This window comes from Muntiacus reevesi, chromosome 7 (assembly GCF_963930625.1).
Source record: "Muntiacus reevesi chromosome 7, mMunRee1.1, whole genome shotgun sequence".
NCBI lineage: Eukaryota > Metazoa > Chordata > Mammalia > Artiodactyla > Cervidae > Muntiacus > Muntiacus reevesi.
In genome coordinates this window covers 72,741,994-72,765,048 of record NC_089255.1, presented here as the reverse complement: position 1 = coordinate 72,765,048, position 23,055 = coordinate 72,741,994, and the positions used below count along the sequence as shown (strand labels likewise).

The 23,055-nt window shown below is 39.8% G+C and overlaps 1 protein-coding gene across 2 annotated transcripts in view; it reads left to right on the top strand.

Annotated features, from left to right (window-relative positions):
- The window catches only part of PPP2R5E (protein phosphatase 2 regulatory subunit B'epsilon), a 150,386-nt gene that overhangs the window by 69,421 nt on the left and 57,910 nt on the right, over nt 1–23,055 (top strand). For both annotated transcript variants that reach the window (XM_065940140.1, XM_065940139.1), the window contains exon 3: nt 7,898–8,094. In XM_065940140.1, coding sequence (XP_065796212.1) covers nt 7,898–8,094 — 197 coding nt within the window. The remainder of the gene's footprint in view (nt 1–7,897; nt 8,095–23,055) is intronic.

The window sequence follows — 23,055 nt, the reverse complement described above, 5'->3', positions numbered from 1 at the left end:
AAAAAACAAAAAGTGGTCCTACTGTAATGTGGGAAGTCCTTGAATGGAGTTACATAGAAGGTTTTATAGGGGGTTTTATGTTACGGGATTTCGGGACTTCTTGGCTGCTCTAAAGTGAGATAGTCTTATACCTGTGCAGGGTGTATGATTATCTTCTCAGTGTTTACAGCCATCTAAATACAGTTGAAATTAGTACTGTCATTACAGCTGAGACTGTTATCCACGCTACTAGAGAAATGTTGAAACAAAGAAGTGATGTGGCCCAGAGGTTCCCAAATGCAGAAGACCAGTGGAAGAGTTGTTGCTGGTACTGGGCAAGATGAAAAATAAATAGAAGGGAAAGAAGATTGAGAGAGAGTACATGACTGTGTGTGTATGTGCTCACACGTGTGTAGATGTGTGTGCATGTGTGTACGTATGTGTGGAGAATTGTATGTGCTCACACGTGTGTAGATGTGTGTGCATGTGTGTACGTATGTGTGGAGAATTGCCACCCTCCTTTTTAAGGAAGGATTATTTTTTATTCTAAGTTTGAGCTTTCTCTTCTTTTTCTATCCTTAACGGTCCTTTCATTTTAGGAAATTATAGTGGAAATAAGTGGTATCTAGTTATTATTTTAATGTCTTTTCCTGAAATAGAAGAAAGTCAACCTCTTCTTTTTAGTTAATTTTACTGGTAAAATCTTCAGAGGGAGACACTGTCAGGGATACTTTAGAACATTCTATAGTTCTTGCAGCTCTTATTTTATTTTTTTGATGTAGCCCAGCTTGTTTTTTATTTAAAAGGCCTTGGTTCCTATTTTCCTAGTCTCATCTCTGCAAATGATAATGAACTGATAGTAGAGAGACTGGGTTAGTCAGAGGCTGTGGTGGCTTCTATCCTGCGAATATGTTTGCTGGCAGAAAAGGAATCTACATCTGTAGCTAGGAATTTTTAAATGTTTTATTTTTCTTGTCCTTACAAGTTATAGTGCAGGCCTTGGCATTAGAAGGTAAAGCATGAGGGAGAACTGTGAAAAATTGGAAGCATGTTTATTAGAAGTTTTGTATGTGTGTGTGGGTGCACGTGTGTGTTTCCCATTTATTCTGATTAGAACACAGTGTTGAAACAATTTGATAGCTCTGAGTCCTATGGTTTTGGTGCTGAGGGCACTGTTCTGCATTAGTGGAGACCTCTGGGTATTGCTTGTAAACTGGCATGTACATATTTGTCAGCTTTGGGGAAAGGATAGCTGGAGAGATCCATGAAAGAGTAATAACACATGTTGATTGTCCAAATTAGGAAGAATAATTAATATATTATTATTTAAAACTTTATCCACCTGCCATTGTTCACTTATGTTAAAGTTTTAAAATGTGTAAGTACTTGTAGAAAAGTCTATCAGATTTTCCTTTACTTTTAGATACTTTTCTTAAACAGATAACCAGTCACGATAGTTTATCCATTGCTCCGGTGGTGGTGGTAGTAGTGAGGTGCTTTTCTTTATCCCAGTCATCGTCATCATTGCTATTGGTGTGGGCACTGGATTAAGACTATCTGGGTTTGGATACTGGCTACAACCCTTAGTAGTGGGTGATATTGGGCAGGTGACTTAGCTGTCTAGGCTCTGTTTTTTGTTTTTTAATAGTGGCCACTCATAAGATATTCTAGGGATTAAATTGGATAATGTGTGTCAAGAGCTTAGTACAGCGCTTTGCAGTAGTGAATGTTCCTTATCATTGTCATCATTCTTTTAACCTTAAAATATCAGTACTGGTCTTAACTGCCTTTCAGTTTGTTGTTTAATACTTAATTCTTTTGATACTATTTTTTATTGTTGTAGTAGTTCTATGTGACATGTTTTTGAATCTAAAAAAAGTGTGTGCTAATAATCACCAAAGTGTTTTTCGACCTTCCTAATAGATTGTGAAGAGTTGTGAAAGCAGCCAACTCTGAATTCACATATTTATAGCCAGGGCCAAGAAGGAATACTTTCACTGTTATAGGTGTTGCCAGGGACCTTCCTTTGGTAAAAACCAAAAGTTTTCACTGTTAGCTTTAAATAAACTGAGGGCAAATTTCAAAGGTAAAGGAGGTGAAAGAAGGATTTTAAAGTGATTACTTTAAAAACAGTGGTCTTCAGCTGTGGTCACACATTGAAATCACACAAGACACTTTTTTTTTTTTTTTTTAAGACACTTTTATAAAATATAAATACCTTGTAGTGGAAGCATCATCAACAATAAACGTTTTTGGAGCCCCTACTTGAAACACAATAATAAAATAATTGGAATGGTCAGATACTTAATACTTATTTTAGCTCACATCAGTTTCTTATTTGCTTATTTATCTGGGACTGTCTTGTGTTACCAACATGGTATGCTTGGGTTCAGTTTATAGGACATGAAGTCTAATTTTATTATTTGGTTCATTATAAGGATTTATAGTGGTCTTGTTTTGATGAAATATTGTTGGCTATATCTGATTTTTTTTTTCAAGTATCAAAAGCAGTTCCTAATAGAAGCATATTTCCATGAATAAAATAGGATTCTTTTTAGGTTTGTTTTTGAAGTAGGTATGACAAAAGTGGGGGCTTCCCTGGTGGCTCAGTAGTAAAGAATCTGCCTGCAGTGCAGGAGACCTGGATTTGATCCCTGGGTTGGGAAGAAACCTGGAGAAGGAAATGGCTCCCCACTCCAGTATTCTTGTCTGGAAAATCCCACGGGCAGAGGAACCTGGCGGGCTGCAGTCAATGCAGTCACAAAGAGTCAGACACGACTGAGAAACTAACAGTTACTTTAGGTCCTTAAACACATCTGCTAACATACCACACTTCAGTGTTCAATGCTCAGGCAAGCCCTTCTCACTGCTGTGAGACTAGTTTTCTGTAAATATATTCTCATATACCCATACGGATACAATTCTGTGACTTTGTTGAAGTTTTGAAGGGTCATGTGTAAGGGGCTGATAGCACACTTGGATGGAGATGTATTTGCCTTAGGGAAAGTTCTAAAGGAGGAGGTGGAGGGATCAGAGACCACATTGACATGCTGAGTGCTTTCGATTTTTGTTGTTGTTGTTTGAGTTGGGGAAATGGATGTAAAAGGGCCACTGGAGTAATAGCTTAGAGTGTTTTCAGGTGAAAAGCATTGTTAATTTAGAATTTTTTTTCCAGATCTTTTGAATGGACATAACTGATTATAAATATTATTCATTAGGAGCTCAAACAATGTTACTGCTTAACTTCCAGTACAAACATGACCATTTTATGAAAATATTTATCTACATACATTTAAACAACTTATGTGTAAATGCATTATCAGCCCACATCTCTTATTTTTTTTTTCCTAAAAACCAATCTGCTTTCTTCCTGTAAGATCATGGCTAATGAATTTAGTGATGTGGCCTTTATTTACTCAGTTGGTGTATTTATTTGCAAGTTGCAATGATTTTCAACAATTAAGTTTAACTGGAGTCCCAGAGTAACAAACCCAAAGAACACTGAGCTCATGTTTCATTTCTTCTGCCTTTGCCTTCTTTGCAAAGTCCAAAATTGAGTCAGGCCCTCAGAGAAGATGGGCTGATATTGGGTCCATGATTCTGTGTCCCAGACTTTAGAAGGGGTGGAATAATGTAAACTCTGATTAGGGAGGAAAGAGTGTTCTTCCAGTTATAAACAAATAATAAACATCCATCCCTTGAAATCATAATGAGGGTGAGTGGTGTGTGTGTGTGTGTCTGCATGCGTGTATTACATGTATAACTAAGTGTGTATAACACCCATTGGCTATTCTTTAGATATAAGGAGAATCTTTGGCTCTTAATCTGAACTTGCATCCTTTCTCTACTGCTGAATTCTGTGCCTGTTTTCCCATTACTTTGGGGCTTGTAAATTTTAAAATTCTTTGGGTATGAACACCTTGGAGGTGAGAGTAATCATTTCAACTTACTAATGAAAATGGATAGGATGCTGAGAGATGGTGATAGAAAAAAGCATGTGTGAGAAAATGACTAACGCTGAAAAGGAAAGATGAGGACACTACAGTTCGAAATACAAGTGTCATGAAGATCAACCATTTAACTCGTCATTACATTATCTTCTTGGGTGAGGAACATATTCTGGAAATCAGCTTAAATTCTAGGAGTTGTTCCAGAATAGTGGAATCTGACCTTACGAAATCTTACCAAGCTAAGATCATTAGATCAGTTAACTCTTCCCTTCAAACAAATACTAACATTGGGTGGATGGGTTGTTGTGCTAATGACCTTCATGGTATTATATAACCACTTACTGATTCTTCATTATTTATGGTTATGGTTTTATGGAATCCCTCTTCTGGGGGTAGGGACGGTCTGTGCAGGACGGAGGTTCCCGCGGAAGAGGGACTACACAAGCACCTACTGCCTGGCATGCTTTGAGACTCTGCAGTGGCCCTTAGTTTTTCTAGTTTACATTTATTTTGAAATGTCTATAATTTTTTTTCTTCATCTAAGTTACTGAATGTTTCGATTCTCAGGTGGCTTGGATTTAGGAGGTGGGTAGTTTTGAGTTGCTAAAATCTAGTGTTACTGCGTGTAGCCAAAATGTACTGCTTGTCTGATTTATTGTTTTTGTCATTTATGAGATTTTCTTTATGAGCTAGTACCTGATCCTTTTTTTACTCATGTTTCTTTAAGAAAGAATATTTGTGTCTGCTCCTGGGACTGGTTCTGTAGACATTAAACTGACATCACTGGAACCGTCTGCACCACTCAGTGTTCCGTCTCTGATCCTGGCCGGCCCTCCCTTTTCACACTCTACTCTCTCACATCCTGCTGGAACTCGGGAAGATGAGGGCACGGCGGGCGGGAGCAGCACAGCCATGTGGGGCGGTCTGAGGGCCAAACAAGAGCCCTGTGCTTGGACCATTGTGGGTTAGGGCATCCTTCAGCACAAATGAAAACACAATTTTTAAATATTGTTATGATGGGATTGGTTCTTTGAGGACATCGTTCCCTTTTTTTCTTTGTCTTGACTCTCCTTTTTTTCTTCAGTCTTGATTATTTAAGTTCTTACATTTAGGGGGAGGGGGTTATTTTAGAGGAATTTAGTCTGTGATAAAGGATAAAACACAGCTTGTTGCTGTATGTGTTATTCTCTGGGAAATGGGCTGGCGGGGTTCGGCACCATACTTTATATTGAGGGCATGTTGGAAATTAGTTGGTTGTTTTTTTCTGTGTTCTTCCTCTTTTCTCTTTGTGCATACCCTCTCTGTGGAATATGGTATTACTCCCGTGTTTCACTGAGTTTGATTGTTGCACAGAGTGAAGAATTCAGGCTCTGGAGTCAGTTAGCTTGAGTTTGAATCCTTTCTCCACTGCTTCTTAGCTCTAAGACTCTGAGTAGGTCACTGAATCTCTCTGTGTCTTGGTTTCCTCATCTGTTAAGTAGGAAATAGTACCTATTGTATAGGGTTGTTGCTGGGACTGAGTGAGATATAAAATATGTAAAGTGCTTAGAATATTACCCAGTATTTGTATCCAATAGTGGTCAATAAATGTGAGCTAATTATCTTTATTGGGCAGTTGGATAGCCTGCTTCACATTTGTCTTTGACATTATAGCAATTTGGATTAAAAGAGAATTAAATTTCAGTTGTTTAAAATTAAGAAAGAGGACTAAATGTTAACTGCCTGCATTTTTTTAGATAGCCAAATGTGAATTATTTGAGTATCATTGCACTAACCACAAAGAATAATCTTTGTTGTCATTACTTAAATGATGATTTGCTTTTTGGAGGAAAAACTGTCATTTATACATGCTTTTATAATGCATATGTGCTGAGTTAAGGGGTTCTCCTTGTACATGGTCTAGTTTTTAAGCTTTATCAAAATTACTGTGTCAAAAAGAGGATTCATTAAAATTTGTCCTAAAGACTTTAATACATTAATAAGCCTTTTCTTGTTCTTTGTGCAGCATCAAAACTCCTCTTCCGCTTTGAGGTGTGGGGTGATTTAGAACTTAGAAGACTTCAGTAATTAACCATGATGGTTATGTTCATGTAGTTAGCCATTGGTTAAGGATATATAGTCATGTTGATAAGCAGCCTTGTTTAGTTTTTGTTTGTTTATGTAAACACCTGAGGAGATAGCTATTAAAGAGAACACTTGGTTTGTCTGATTTAGTCCTTATAAAGCTTAGATGTTTTGAAAGTGATTAAGTTTAGGGGAATAGAATAAGACATCTCATGGCTTAATTCAAATTCTTTGACGTTACTAAATCAATATGTTAGACTTTTGGGTAACTTTGGGGGGTGGTGGTGAGAGGGGCAACTGGTTGAGAATACTTTCTAAATATTTAACTTGTTTTTGCTAAGAATAGCAGTGGTGCTGTATACCTTTAAAAATGATCAGCTATTTCTTCTTCCCTTATATCTGGTAGAGAAATGTGATACTTTCAGATACCGTTGTGCTTCACCTAAAGTTGACATCAGTTTTGGGGAGAATGATCCATGAGGTCCCGGGTCCATGGGCTGGCACTCGGGTTGTGGGTTGTGAGGAGGAGAGGGGGCCTGGAGAGGAGGAGCCAGGTGGATCCTGTGACTAGCAGTCTGGCCCTGTCTGCCCTCTGCTGGGGCTGCTGGTGACTGTGTAAGATGGGTGCTGTTAGCCTTTGCGCTTACTCTAGGAATCAGGTGGCCTGTGCTGCAAGGCCATTGCAGTGCATTTCCTGGGAGATTGGCAGCTGGGGATGGTTGCAAGTGACTGGACAAACATGGTTCCAGTCCCTCTTGAATTGTAAAGAAGGAAGATGGGAGTGTGGTTAGAGACTCGGGTGCTGTGCCTAGCTTCACAACTCATTCATTGTGGGACCTCCATGATTGTCTCTAATTTTCTTTGTGAAAAATGGAGAATAATAATAATGATGGCACCTGCTTACCTCAGAGAGTGTTCTGAGGATTATGAGTTAATCGCCTTGGATGAAGGCAGCAGAAGTTCTCTTGTCATAATATCATTACCTTTCCAGAGAAGCTCCAGTTTGGTGGAATAAAGTAGTAGAAAGAAGATAGAAGTGGAATGAACTATTTACCATTAGTTGGTGTCTTTCAAGTCCAACTCTAGGTCAGGTTTCCATTCTAGCGGGGGAATTTAGTGTAGAATTTCTATGTATTTTTTAGCGACACCAAACCAAATGTCTGACCTGCTGTTTGTAGGAAAAGAACAGATGTTTATTCTGAGAACACATTAATGAACATGTTCGTGGTTTTCTCTCCTGTAAGAGAAGAAGATGGGTCAAGAGGGAGAGCCTAGGTTTAAGTCGAGTTTGCTTGCATTGTCCTATTACGGATGTGCCCTTTTTGAGAGAGTTTATATTGCTTCATTCTGTTGATCTTTTGCGTGTCTTTGACAAGAAAGCTTCAGAGATACCAAGCCAAAACAAAACAAAAAATATAAATACTCACAACAGTTGCCTTAAATACCAAGGATGTCAGCGTGAAATTAAAATGAATCAACTGACATTTCTGCTTTTAAATTTTTTAGTAAAATTAATTTAAACCAACAGTGAAAAATTCTGTGTCTACCTTATAATGGAACGTTTGACCTTTTCCAGTGTTTTTGGCTTAAGAGTGTAGACATTGGGATGTTTTTGGTTAAAATTTGCTTCAACTCTCTAAGGGCTCTTGGGATTTTGGTCAATCTTTGGTGGCGAAATAGCAAATGCTGTCAATTGTGTTGGTACCATGTAGTTTCTGAAGACAAGGTCTCTGAAGTAGTGGATATGGTATTTCCTCCTGTCCATGTGTAACTGTTTTAAAAGAACACTGTTGTCATGTGAATTCTTATTTTTTTGAGCTTGCTTTTGAAGTTAACTTTCACAGAGAATTCCTGTTACCTAGAAATTGATGACAGACTTACACCATTTCCTTTTTTTTTCTTAGACGTTCCATCCTCAGAGCAGCCTGAACTGTTCCTAAAGAAACTTCAGCAGTGCTGTGTCATTTTTGACTTCATGGACACGCTATCTGATCTTAAAATGAAAGAATACAAGCGCTCCACTCTTAATGAACTGGTGGACTACATTACAATAAGCAGAGGCTGTTTGACAGAGCAGACTTACCCTGAAGTAGTTAGAATGGTGAGTTTCTTTTTTTCGCCGCGGACACATGTAAGCACCTTCCATAAGGACGCACAGGTGTATGTACTGCAGAGTCAGGTCACGGGAGGTCACCTCCACAAATGAGAGCCAACCTTCTGAGAGCTAAGCACAAGTATGCTTAGAATTTGAAGAGCATGATTTCATGAGAATGAAATCCAGAACTTTTCACCTACAACAGTATTGGAGGAATCATTGACTTCAAAATATGAAACCAAGATTGCCAGAGTGTTACTGGATTTCTGGCATTGGGAAAAGAAAAGACACAGGAGAATCAACAAAAGTTTTAGATCCATGTTCGAAAAATATACAAGCCTGTTGGATGCCTTGATTTTTTTTTTCTCCCCATTCATTGTGGTATATTAGAAATGGCTTTAAACTTCATGAAATTGTGATAAAGAACCTAGATAAAGCCTCTCGGCTTTATAAACTAATCATTCATTTTATAATCTTGCAGTCAGGAATTATGTCTTTCATTAGTTTTGAACAGCGTCTTGTACTTTGTGCGGTCGTTAAGAGTTATGAGAAGAAACATTATTAGTATAATATAAGAAATTATGTTCTTATTGTATCAATAATTATATTAGTTTTTCAAAAGCTGAGCCAAAATACAGTCTGCTGTTAGATTTCCTTGGCCTCCTAGAAGATCTTGGGTCTAGAGAGCACAAGCTATTTGGAGGTGGTGGCTCTGGTCTACTAACTCCTGAAATTATGCTGAAGAGATCTAAGGGGGTTGGTGCATCATTGGGAAGCCCACTGGGGAATCTGGCTCACCCTCTGTGTACTGCTGAAAATGTACTTAGTCTTTTTGTGTAACTTGTATCACTTGTACTCAACAAATGCAGAAAAGAGACATCTGTGATGGAGTAGTTTTGGTTAAAAATGAATAGTTTTCAGATTTGGGAAGGGACCTGAATTATCACAACTTGAGAAACTATGATACATATATGAAGGTCATTTCAAAACAATGTCCAGTATAGTCCTCAGATCCATATCGGAGTGTATATTGCATTTATTAATTTACAGGAATGTAAAACAGTGTTTTGTACATTAACTGTTTACATGTTTACATTGTGGCTCTTGAGCAGTGGTTCTCAACCAGGGGTGATTTTCCCTGCCAGGGCACCTTAACATTGGAGACGTTTTTGGGAGCTGCAATCAGGGTTTGGAGGGGGTTGCTACCAGCATCTAAGGGGTAGAGGCCAAGAATACTGTTAAACCTCTTAAAATGCACAGAATAGCCCCTGTAACAAAGAATTATCTGGCCTCAAAAGTCAGTAATGCCACTGGTGAGAAACCTTGGCTCTAGAGTTTGCCTGCTCTCCAGCCCTCTTACCCTGATACCTAGGATCTTCTCTAGTCCACCTGCTTCTTCAGAGCATAGTCCCTTGGTTTTAAGCTACCTGTGTTCTTAGCCAACAGAGTTATCCTCTGTTTATAACTTTCTTCTGCATCTTTCCGTGGATAGTCTGTGAATATTGAAGCATACCCAAGCCTATATGTATAAATATTATCTTTTGTAAACACACAAACGGTAGTATACTATACACACTCTCTGTATCTTGCTTTCTTTGCTTACATAAGTACATCAGTACATACAAAGCTGCCTCATTCATTTTTATAGCTGCATTGCATTGTGTGGATGTGCCATAATGTATTTAACCATAACCCCATAAATATCTTTGTATGCATATCAGTCTGCCCTTGTGTGAGAACATCTATGTATTTGTGGATTTGTTCTCTAATAGCTTGTCTTTTCCCCTCTTCCTGGACCTTTGTGAATTCCCTGGCCCTCTGCCTCTAATTCTGGTTCCCCCCCGTGCCTTCAAGAGCTGGCTTAAAGTGCTACCATTGGTTCCTGAAAAGTCTAGTGTTTTCTCCTTCCTTCAGTTCTACCACTTTTTTGACAACCTAACCTTTTAGAATTTGTTCATTGGCTCCTCTTTAATCCTTTCAGACATTTATTTGATTTTTCTATTTAGATTATAACTACTTCTAGGGGTCCCTAGCCTTTGGGCCACAGACTGGTACCTCCTGTCAGATCAGTGGCAGCGTTAGATTAGAAATAAAGTGCACAGTAAATGTAATGTAATTGAATCATCTTGAAACACTTACTCCCGCCCTCTAGTCCATGGAAAAATAGTTTTCCATGAAACTGGTCCCTGGCCAAAAAGATTGGGGACCCCTGAATACTGCTCAGCAGGAACTATGCCACCAGCATCTCTGTGGCCTCTGTAATATCCTAGTCCCGGCCTACCTGGAGGTTGATGAATGAGTGAATGAAAGCATGTTCCCTCTTAAAATATGGGTATTTCATGCTCTCAAATTATGACGAAGATATTGGATTTATTGGATTATATCCAGTTTTAAACCCAGTATGTGGCATAGTTCAAAAATTCATTCATTCCTGTGAATCATCTTGGCCCTAAAGCAGCTTGAGTCTCAAAGGAGAGACCGTTTTCTCTTCTCTTTTACTGTCCATCCCCCCCGCCATACCCATCACAACCCTCAAACCTCAACAAAAAAAATGTAAAAAAAAAAAAAAAAAAAAAGACTCTTGTCATTTGCTTGTGAATGTGTATCTTAAAATGACTTAAATCCTGTTTTAGGAAGTTTTGAATCTGTAGCATGCCTGGTATTCTAGGGCATTAGATAATTGACTTTATAGATGATAGTTTAGGGTGCATGGAGGTGTAATTTATTTTTCACATCTTGTGATTTGTGAAATTGCTACTAATTTTACATGATTCTTAGTGTGAGATTTAAAGAGAAGGAAGTAGTATGGTAGAGTAGATAGAGAAAGGGCTTTGAAACCACACAAACTTGGGCTCAGATGTCAGCTCTTGGCACACTTACTTGCTCCATTACCTTGGACTGAGCCCTCCATCTCTTAATGTCCTCAGTTTACATGAGGTGCCAAGAGATGGGTAGGATGGAGGGAAGTGTGGCTACAGTCCCTCCCACCCTGCTCCATAAATAGTCCACTAAGGAAAATACTTTGTTTGTACATCAGGGTTCTCACCACCTCAGATACACATACAATCTAGTAAACAGGGATTTACCTCTGTAAGAAGGGTTGGAACTACGTCCCTCCTTATCCTCTATTCCCTTCCTTTTGCCACCTGTGAGCCCCTTGTATGTAGAAATCCTGGTGCTGTTACTGCTTATTTTCGTCATCTGTATCATACCTACCCTTTAACCAAAGGGTTTGTGAGGATTGGAGATGACATATGTGAAGCTCTTGGTATAACCCCTAAAGGGCTTCCCCAGTGGCTCAGTGGTAAAGAATCTGCGTCCACTGTAGGAGATGGGGTTTCATCCCTGGACTGGAAAGATCCCTGGAGAAGGACATGGCAGCCCACTCCAGTATCTTGCCTGGGAAATCCCATGGACAGAGGAGCCTGGTGGGCTGCAGTCCATGGGGTTGCAAAGAGTCAGACATGACTTACTGACTGAACAACAGTAGTCCCTAACACATGGCAAGCGTTTAGTCAGTAATACTATTACTAAACTTGGATGATTTCATTGTTAGGTACTTGACTTTATAATCATTGGAGGAGCCCAGAGTTCCTGTTTGCGGACTTAAAATGCGCTGTTGGCTAGATGTGTTATATCCCACTGCTTCTGGTCCTCAGATGCTCTAATTCCAATCCTGCCTGTCGAATAGTCACTGTTCCCACCTGTTCCTCTTTCTTATTACTGTAAAATGAAATTGCTTTGGTAGGATTAGTGAGAGAAATGGTGGTACTTTTAATAAAATACCAGTGAAGTTGATAGCTAGGTTTTACAAACACTTATGACTGACGCCTTAAGGTGGTATGTTCTGATATCAGCATAATTACCAAAAACCGATGGGACTGTTCTGAAAGCTGCTATTCCTGTTAGGGTAGGAAAAGAGTGGCAGATGAAAGAAATCTAGGAGTTGTAGAACCCACTTCTAGCATTTAAATAAAGTCTAGATACCACCTACAGACTGTTAGAATTAAGAAAGAGAAATGATTCTTTATGTGTAAACAGAAGAAAACAATATAGCATGTAACTCACCTTCGGGTGGTGTGGGTGGTGGAATAGCCCCAGATAAAGTGGAAGCCACTGTCCTCATTTCTTATCTTCCATTTAACACTGTGGGACTTGGGTAAGTTCCTCCTTAAGCCCCTCATTTCTCCCCTTGTAAATGAAGGGAGTTGGTGGTAGTCTCTCGTGTCTGTCCAGCTCCAAAATCTACCAACATATTTTCAGAAATTTAGAATGGATCCTGCCATCCTTAAAGTTTACAGAATATTGTCCAAGGTAGTTGCTTCTATCTGTCAGTGGTTTCTTCCATGTGTTTCTTTCTCGTGGGGTCATATCTGATGGAAAAACGAGAACCAGGACTGTTAGTTCCTTACGCTTTGGCACATATTGGCCTTGTATCATGTCAAGTGTCAGGCTTCTGTCCTTGAGGCAGTGTTTTTACCACATTTATGCTCATGTTTTCTTTCTGGTTCTGTTGCCATGCATCCATTTGAGAAATTTCTTAGCATTTCTAGCTCTCTCAAAGGGTTGGACATTACTTGCCCGCTGAGCAATAAGTAATCTCAGGTTAATTTTTTTATCCAGACTTAAACTCTGTCTTTTATACTCTTTATATTCACCCATCTTCTTTTTCAAAACCATCTCTGGGAAATAGTCAAATATGAGAGGAAATCTTACGGGTGAAGGCATTGTTTTAATTAGCCCCGGGTAATATTTATTGACTGATTTAGAGCCACACCTTTACATTTTGATGATTAAAGAAAGATAGAGCCCTGCTCTGTCAAAGTCTGGTAGAAAGGGCACCCATGTGAACAAATTATATGTCATCCATGTATTAACAGAAGTTTGTAGAAGGCAACAAAGGAGCAGAGAGAAAGGGGGAAGGGAGGAAGGTCAGGAACGGCTTTACAAAGTGAGGAAAGCCTGACTATTAGAAACAATGGAATACATATTTCCCAGTGGTTGAAATAATGTTGAAATAAAAAAGAGAATTACGTGATACAAAGGCATTCCCAAGCCACGTGGTAGATTCAGAGGAACACAAGCGGTGCTGTGTTGTTACAGCATTGTGTGTGTGTGGGAGGGTGGGGGAGTGGGAACAGGTGAGTGGTGGCAGCTGAAGATGTAGGTGTGGACTGGAAGGACCTGAAGGAACCTCTGGTTTATCTACAGACAGTAGGTGACCACTGAAAAGTTAGGAACAGGGGAGTGATACGGTCAGTTTTGTATGGTAGTGGCAGTGGGCCAGGTAGATTGGAGAGAAGGCAGAGGAGAATTGATTAGGGGTTTGTTGTATTAGAGAAGTTGTAGAGGACCTGAACTAAGTACAGGGTGGAAGTAGGGAAGGGGAGAAAAGTTCAGTTCAGTTCAGTCGCTCAGGTGTGTACGACTCTGCGATTCCATGGACTGCAGCATACCAGGCCTCCCTGTCCATCACAAACTCCCGGGGTTTACTCAAACTCATGTCCGTTGAGTCGGTGATGCCATCCAACCATCTCATCCTCTGTCATTACCTTCTTCTCCCTCCTTCAATCTTTCCTGCCATCAGGGTCTTTTCAAATGAGTCAGTTCTTCGCATCAAGTGGTGAAAGTATTGGAGTTTCAGCTTCAGCATCAGTCCTTCCAATGTATATTCAGGACTGGTTTCCTTTAGGATGGACTGGTTTGATCTCCTTGCAGTCTAAGGGACTCTCAAGAGTCTTCTCCAACACCACAGTTCAAAAGCATCAATTCTTGACTACTGGAAAAACCATAGCCTTAACTAGATGGACCTTTGTTGGCAAAGTAATGCTTTTTAATATGCTGTCTAGGTTGGTCATAACTTTTCTTCCAAGGAGCAAGCATCTTTTAATTTTAAGACTGCAGTCACCATCTGCAGTGATTTTGGAGCCCAAAAAATAGTCTGTTAGTGTTTCCACTGTTTCCCCATCTGTTTGCCATGGTGATGGGATCAGATGCCATGATCTTAGTTTTCTGAATTTTGAGCTTTAAACCAACTTTTTCACTCTTCTCTTTCACTTTCATCAAGAAGGGGAGGAAAGGATGGCATTTAAAACTCATTAGGGGACTTCCAGTGGTTAATAATCTGCCTTCCAGTGCTGAAGACACGGGTTTGATCCATGGTTGGGGAACTAAGATCTTGCATGCTGCAGGGCAGCTAAGCCCATGCACTGCAACTGGAGAGCCTGTGTGTTTGAAGCCAACCCACCACTGCTGCAACTACTGAGCGCATGTGCTGTAGAACCTGTTCTCCACCATAGAAGTCCGTGTGCTGCAGTGAAGACCCAGTGCAGGTGCACACCGCCCTCATTAGGAGGTAAAACTGAAGCCACTTAGTGATTGCATTGATGTTGAGAGAGAGAGAGAGAGAGAAAGGAGTCTCCAATAGCTTTGGAAATCAGGTAGTCTATGGAGCTGCTATTTGAGAATGGTACTGCAGAATTAGCAGCAGGTTTTGGATGGAAACTGAATTGAGTTTTGATGTGTTACCTTTGAGGTTATAGGAATCCTTGATGGGAAGGTTAGAGATGGTTATCTGTAATTATCAGCATGAGCGTAGAGCAGGGGAGAAAAAGATCAACACTGGGACCCCAGGTGATAGCAGAGAATCATTGCGCTTCAGTGCAGTGGTTCAGGGGGAGCTAGTGGGTTGAAGTGATGGCTGTGGATAATGATTGCGCACACAGTAGTGGAATCTTGGGTGTACTATCCTCATTAGAGTAAAATCCTATCCCTTCTTTCCTGAGTGAAGGATGTTTTATCGCATTGGTCGTTTATTATTATTTTCATATTTTCTCTCTATATCTTGGCTTTTCTTGATTTTAGAGTCTGCTCCACTTCTGCCTCGTTTTGGTTAAATATGTATCTCAAATTATAGAATGTATGGTTTGCCAAAGTGAACGTAATTTTAAGATAAAATACAACATTTTCTTCTTTTCTACTGAAATCTTGCCTTGAGTCTGTTACATTGTTTCTTGTCCACACATTGGGTTTGTTTTTTCCCACTCTCAAATTATGCCCTGACACTTAGTTATCTAAGTGTTTTATTTATTAATTTTTTGGCGCTACTGGATCTTCGTGGCTGCGGGTGGGCTTTCTTTAGTTGTGACCAGCAGGGACTACTCTTGTTGCGGTGCCTGGGCATCTCATTGTGGAGGCTTCTCTTGTTGGAGAGCATGGACTCTAGGTTGCACGGGCTTCCGTTGCAGCACGTGGGCTCATAGTTGTGACTTCTGGACTTCAGAGCACTGGGTCAATAGTTGTGGAGCATGGGCTTAGTTGCTCTGCAGCATGTGGTATCTCCTTGGACCAGGGATTGAACAGTGTGCCCGCCCTGGCAGGTGAATTCTTAACTACTAGAACAACAGGGAAGTTCCTGTTTTATCTTTTATATGTTCTATGATTTAACTGGAAATCACCGCTCTGGTTAGCCTCTTAATAGAATAAAACAGTTTTGTGGAAAAATATGAAGTCTGCAATTTAAAGATCTCAGAGTCTCCCTACACAGACTCTTATGGGTGCTTTCTTAACTTCACTGCATCCTCTCTAGGCTGAAGGATGGAAGATTTCTTTTCATAAAATGACAGCCATCTAAAAGTAGCTTTGGGAATGATAACTGCCAGGGGGAGCATGAAATTGCCATTTTTCATCTTCCTGCGTCTGATAAGGACTTTAGCTCTACATTCTGGCTGGATTTGTCTTGGAGGTGACTCTTTAGACCCAGAGGAGATAAGATCTGTAGGTGTGAGCCATTGGATGTGGTGGGATACGGGAGGTGGGGGAGATTAGAAATATAGATAATGGAGGAGGATTGAGTGACATCTGGGAAAGGCATTTAGGAAGTGATGAACTTACTGGGAAATTTTTAAGGATAGGATAAGTCTAAAAGATAGGACCTAATAAATTAGAAGGTAAATAATTCATTGGTACTTTGAATATACAGTGGTGGTGGTTTAGTCGCTAAGTCGTGTCCGACTCTTTGCGACCCCATGGACTATAGCCCTCCAGGCTGCTCTGTGCATGGAATTCCCCAGGCAAGAATGCTGGAATGGGATGCCGTTTCCTTCTCCGTGAATATACAGTGAGTGAGTGAGTGAAGTCGCTCAGTCGTGTCCGACTCTTTGCGACCCCATGTAGCATACCAGGCTCTTCTGTCCATGGGGTTCTCCAGGCATGAATATACAGTAGGTACAGACAAATAACTGTTGACACCACTTATACGAGGTCCCTAGAATAGTCAAATTCATAGACTCAGAAAGTAGAAGCCGGGGGCCTGGGGGTGGGGTGGGAGTGGGGAAGGGGGATGGGGAGTTAGTGTTTAGTGGGATCAGAGTTTCAGTTGAGGAATGTGAAAAACTCCGGAGATGGATGATGGTGAGAGTTGTGCAACGTTGTGAATGTACTCAGGCCACTGAAGTGTTAAATGGTTAAAATAGTATGTTTTATATTATGTGTAATGTAATATACATTGTGGACTTTTACCACAATTAAACATTAAAAAGAAAATAATTTCTTGGTATTTTGTAAAGACTGTAAGGTTATGATGATGGAGATTGCCAAAAGATATTTTTAGAATGAGATGAGGAAAAAATCACTGCTCAAGGTTAGGAGTACATTGTTACCGTTCGTAATGTATCAGAGGGTAGAGAAACTGGCAGGCACTCTGTCCTGCTGTTAACCTATCACTGTGCTGCATCTGTTAATGCTCATTTAATAGTATTGTTTAGCGTGTTTGGGTGTCCATCAAATATTTTTGTGGGGGTCAGTGAACCTCTTGATGTTGAGCACAGAATTTTGTGTGTTTTACCTGTTTTTATGGGAGAAGATCTGTAGTTTTTGATTAAATTTTGAGACAAGTCTGACTCCAGAATGGTTTAAGCTCAATTTTTACATGTGCAGTGGTCCGCTAGGTGCTGCTCCCTAAATTATAGAATGAGATTAGAGGGGAGCAGGGTCTTCCTGTTTATGGCAATAACTAAAGATGAAGATGAAATTATTGGAATGATTTCACCAATGAAACCATCTGGGCCTGGAGTTTTCTCCATGGGAAGGTTTCTGGCAGTGAATTAATTGTTTAAAAAAATTTATTGTATTAAAGTATAGTTGATTTATAATGCTGTTAATTTCTACTGTATAGCAGTTATGTGTATCTCTATATACATCAATTATGAATATATATACACATTATTTTCATATTCTTTTCCTTGATGGTTTATCACAGGATATTAAATATAGTTCCCTGTGCTTACAGTAGGACCTTGTTGCTTATGCTTATCCATTCTAAACAAGTTTGCATCTGCCAGTCCCAAGCTCCTAATCCATCCTTCCCCCACCCCCTCAATTTTTAAAATACATATGTGACCTATTCAGGTTTTTTGTTTTCTCTTGTGTCAGTTTTTGTTGGTTTTTATAATGGTTTCACAATTAACAATTGTGTTTGAATTACTTAATCCTTAGTGGTTCTTCATAAACGTGTGTACTAATGAAAGATGACCAGCACCTGTACAATTTCTAATATTAGCAGCATAATTATCTGCAAATACTGTGTGAGTAAATTAAGTCTTCACAACAACCCTGTTGTATTATATGTTATATTATTTTTAGATTATATAAAGGAAGTAGAGACAGGTTAAGAAACTTTCCCGAAGCTACTCATCTGGGTAACTGTCAGGGCTGAGAATTGAACCCAGTCTGGCTACAGAGCTCATCCTCTTGACTGCTGTGCTGTAATACTCTGCTGGGATCAGTCTTTCTAATAGGAGTGGAGACTAAAATCTCTAAATTTGGACTCTTGCCTCAGTACTGTGTCGTTTTCCTTGAACCCCTCTACATAAGTGATAAGGCTTTGATGTTTTCCCTGGAACCTTTTCCTTGTTTGTTATTTTACCAGATAATAAGCTCTGGGGTTAAATGTTCATTTTTGCTTAAGGAACAGCTTTCTTTTCACTCCCTCTCCTCCACCAATCGCCCCCCTGCCTCCCCCAAACCTCACTACCCTATATAATAACTATGTTGCCTTTGTTATTCTCAAATTAATTTTTTCCCCCTGCCCGACCACTGCCTCCCAGTAGGCAAGAGTACATGGTCATTGGGAGTGAGGAGGGGCTCAGGGGGAAAACTTTGTAGTTCAGAACTCGCCTCTGTTCCACCCAAACCACAGTCCTTGAGTTGGTCCTATCCCCTAAGTTCATGTCCTCCCTGCATGACAGGTCTCCCCACCTCTCCTCGTTAGAAACAAGAGAGCCATATCAGCAACCAGGGGATCCTTAAATTGCTTGGTTAGCCTGGCTTTAGAGCTAGGAGGTTAGATATGAAAATGTCCTTTCATCTCTATGTTGGTCCCTAATCCTTGGAAGCATTTATGATTACTTGTGATTGTACAGCCTGCCTATTTGTGGTCCTTCCTGGGTCGGTGATATAGACGGAATAGCCTGGGCCACTCACTTAGCTGTGTGATCTTAGATGAGTCTTCATCCTAAGATCGTTAGGCACTGTAACTTTATAGAGTTATTGTGATGTGATTATTGTTATCATTTATGCTACTCCCTTTGCCACCTCTGTTAGACTTACTTTTTCTTTGAATGGATTAATCAGTTTTTTGGTTACAATGAAGTCTTGCTAGCATGAAAGCTCTTTGTGTCATTAAGGTGACACATCTTTTTCACATCTTTGACTATTAATTTTAAACTTTAATTCTCTCTGGGAAGTCTTATTTTCAAGTCTGTTTTTTGGGATGGGGTATGGCCCTGTAAATCTGCAAGTGCCCATGTGTATATAATTATATTAGGTTGTTCAAAAAGTTTGCTCGAATTTTTCCATAACATCATAGGAAAAACCTGAACAAACTTTTTGGCCGACACAATATATACGTATGTATGTACTGTCCTTAGTTCACCTATATAGCATTTTTTTCTGATATTACTTGCATAGTAATATCCACACTGTATTAATAATTTACCACTTCTCTTCTGCAAACATTGTGTCTTAAAATATCTGATAGGGATTTTAATGGGTTTAGTTTAATTTAAACATTCTGAGGAGCAGGTTTTTACTCAGGAAGCAGTGAGCCACTCATGATTGCTATTTGCTTCATTTACAAGCTGTAGTCCCTCTGGCTTAACTGCTTCACAGATTGTTGAGAGTTTTCAATATACTTAAAATGGTTTGACAGCTGTGACTTGTCTAGCGCTGATCTATCCAATGCTATGATTTCATTGAGATGAGAATATTCCTCCTCTTTCTCCTCCCTCCTTGCCCCCAGGCTGGCAGCAGAGTTTTGCAGGATAAGTTACAGTACTGCATTCACATTTTGATTTCTCTTTTATCCCACCATATAATTTAACCTAGAAACTGAAAATATGGTTAGTTGTGTAAGCAATACTTCTGGAAAAACCTGCCAAGAAAATGGATGACAAACTGATTGGGAAATACTGCTGGTTGTATGTTTAAGTGGGTCTTACCTCTGGCATAGCAACTGATGTTAGGTTCTATGGCTTGGTCTTCTCCTTACTGAAGAAGGACGGAAATGAGAGAGAGAGGGATTTATTGGTTGATTCTCTAAGGCAAAAGCCGGTTACACCGTAGTGGTGCATTATTAGCAGGAAAAAGTGGAGAAAATGAGTGTCTTCCATGTGGAATTGTGAGAGACAGCGATGCTTGAGGCAAGAATTTGGCAAGAAAACAGTGAGCAGGTCCTTTCCAGGAGGTAGCTGGCCCCTGACCAATAGTAAAAGCCAAACTTGATCTGTAGATGGAAACAAGAAACATGCTCTCTAGTGACTTCTGCGGAGAAAGTTGCCTCTGAAAAGGGAGGGGAAGATAAGGGAAGCTATTCTCTGCAGCTCCAGTGATGATGAACAGAGGAGTGGCGGGGGTTAGCCTGTCAGCGGAGGAGGGAGACAGCAAAGACCAGAGCCTGAGGCAGAACTCAGGGAAGAGCCATGCCAGGAGAGGAGGGCAGGGGTGACCCAGAGGAGAGAGGATGTTTCTGAGTAAAAACAGGACTGGGCGTAACTCTCTGGTAAGTTGGAGAGCAAGTTTATTTTTTCATCAAATGGACAAGCACAAGGTATTTTGGAGAGTATGATATTTCCTGGCCCTCCAGAAATGTAGGTTACAGAGTGGGGGGCTGGGCAGGTGCTTACATGGGGCATACCGTGGATTTTCCCTTCCTGAAGAAGTTAAGCCTTTTATGAGAACAGGGTAGAACATTCTGGAATAACCCCAGCCTCTTTTCTTTAGTGGGACTTTTGGATTTTTCTCTTAGAAGTTAGAAAAATTTAGACAGTAGGTAAGGTGCTAGGAAATGGAGTTTTGTATCGTCAGGAACAAAGCGGGGTGTCTCTTATGCCCTATTCTGGAAAGGAAGTGCAGTAATTTGAAGGATAAAATAATTGGAAGGCAGTGGTCTTTAAGAGCACATTTAAAATGGAAGCTAAAAGGGTTGGTAGACAGTGCCCCTGGAACCCTCTCTTGTTTTTTTTCTGAGGAACTTACACCCACACTTTTGCCTCCCCCTCCTAGACGAGCTGGCATGCCTCTGTGAGGCTGATGAGGGAGGGCTGGCTGGCTGGAGTAGCATATCTTACTCAATTTATTATGAAGCAGTAGTATCTGGTAAAGAGTGATGTTCATCTCTGGTCAGAGGTAGGTCAGGTGTGTTTTTGTTTTCACCTCTCGCCCTCTAGCTCAGGGCTTTATTTTACTAATGAAGGGTCACAGAGACAAGAGACACACAGACACAGAGGAAGGGGCAGTGACAGTTTGGGCAATTTCCTGTTTATTTTCAGTAATTTTATGTAAGAACACATACTCAGTAGCCAGAAATGCCCCATTAGGAGCCTCCAGTAAAATTTTGTGTGTTTTTTAATTCAAAATTCAAGAGGTTTAATTATTCCTTTAGTACTGGCTGATTTTGAAAGTAAAGCATTGAAAGCAGATGTTAAAAGACTGTGTGTGTTCTCAAAAAAGCCCCGTGTTGTTATTGTTTTATCAACTTGGGCACTGTGGTTCTTACTGAAATCACTTAATTTAGCAGTTTTGGTACCTTTCTGGGATATTAGGACCTGCAGTCCGTGCATAATGAAGCATAGTGAAAACCTGGTATCACAGGGCTAGCCTGAGTGTGGGGTGTGAGCGCTTGCCTGCCAACAGCAAGACAGCCTGCTCTGTATTTATACACAGCAAGCACCATGACTATTGCAGTGTTTACACCTCTATTTTTGGATTTCAAGATTTAATATCAACAATCTTCACTTTTGGATTCACTGCTACATTTCCAATTTTGGAGACAGTGCAATATAGTTGTCTCTCTGTGGGAAATACTTCCCTGTGATGGTTCGTGTGGGGATAATAGACTCTAGAGAGAATAAATTTGATATTACTGTCAGCATGTCAGCAGGTAAAAAGTTGCCTCTTTGAGCGAAGTCTAGTCTTGAAATAGAAGCCTAATGGGAGTGGAGGGTTCATGGTTGGAATTTGTGGGAAATGAGATGGAGCCCCAGGGATGGCTCTAGATTACAGAGGTCTTGGCAGGCTAAGTAGAGGAGAGTAGGCTTAATCTCATGGATAGCAAGCAGGAAGTTGCTAAGGTTTTTGAATAGGAGGTGAAATGTAAATGATATTCTTATTTTTCTTTCTCCTCCGACAAAGAGAGCTTCCTGCCAGCTCCTTTTGTGTAGATTTTCAGTGAGCCGATTCAACCCACGATGGCCAATGGCAGAGGACTGTTGTCCCAGTCCTGTCGGATGGTGGCAAAGAAAGAAGAATTAGAGAAGAATATGTAAAGAAACTCCCAACCTTCTCTATTTTTTTTCTGTGCTCATCAAAGAAAGTTCAGAAACCAGAGGAAAAAATGATCTATAGTTTCATTATTTAAATTCAATCATTGCCCACATTTTGGCCAGTTTCCTCCTATCAGTTTTTTTAAAATGAGATTTTTTTCCCTTAAGTAAAAAACTTTTTTTAAGATATATGGAATATAATTTTAAGAATAGAGCTTAGGCAGTGAATGTTCAGTGAATTTAACAATTCTTTATACTCATGTAACCATAACCCCAAATCTAGAACATTGCTGTCACTTAAGAAAATTTCCTGTTTCCTTTCATTTTTTCCCTTGTTAAATTTTTTTCTAATCTTACTATATATATAATTTCTATTAAAATTTTTCTTTAGAATTATGATGTAAACATGCTTTCATGTAGTTAAATATCTTTTAAAAACATCATTCTAATGTCTCCCTCATACTCTGTCTTACAGCTATACCATTGTTTACTTAACTGTTTTCCCATTTGGAAGACATTTAAACTGTTTGCAAATTTCCACTATTAGAAGTAACACCACCATTAACCCCAAGAGACATTATGAAGGAATAAATAAAATGACTTCTCGATAAGTTGCATAAAGCAGATAATGAAGAGGAAGAGTTAAAGAAAATTCTCAAGAATTAGAATGAGGAAGGTGAAAGGAGAATTCTCTTTTATGAGGAAGTGGAGGATGTGATTGTTTTTGACTAGAGTGAATTTGAGATCTACTGAGATGTCAGAATTGCTTTGTACATAATTGGAAATAATGGAGTTAAGGACATCCTAGTGCCTTGGAAACAGAAATCATAGTAGAAAAGGTGACAGAAAACTGAGATGGGAACGTCCTGCTGAGGATTCAGCTTTGCTCCAGCTTGAGTTTTAGTGATCTCTTTTTTGAGATGTGTGTACTTGTTCCTTGGGTGAAATTGATGACTTTGAGGCATTCATTGACTTCTGTATTTAATATTCCAAGGCTCAGAATGTACTTTGCTTTCTGTTCTGCTTCACACTAAGACCTTTTACTGTGATTGGTGCTAATGCTGAGAAAGAAAACTTGATGTCGGCTGAGGTCAGAGCAGATGCCATTTAATTTTCTTGACCTTCTACTAGATTCTTTCCCACTAAT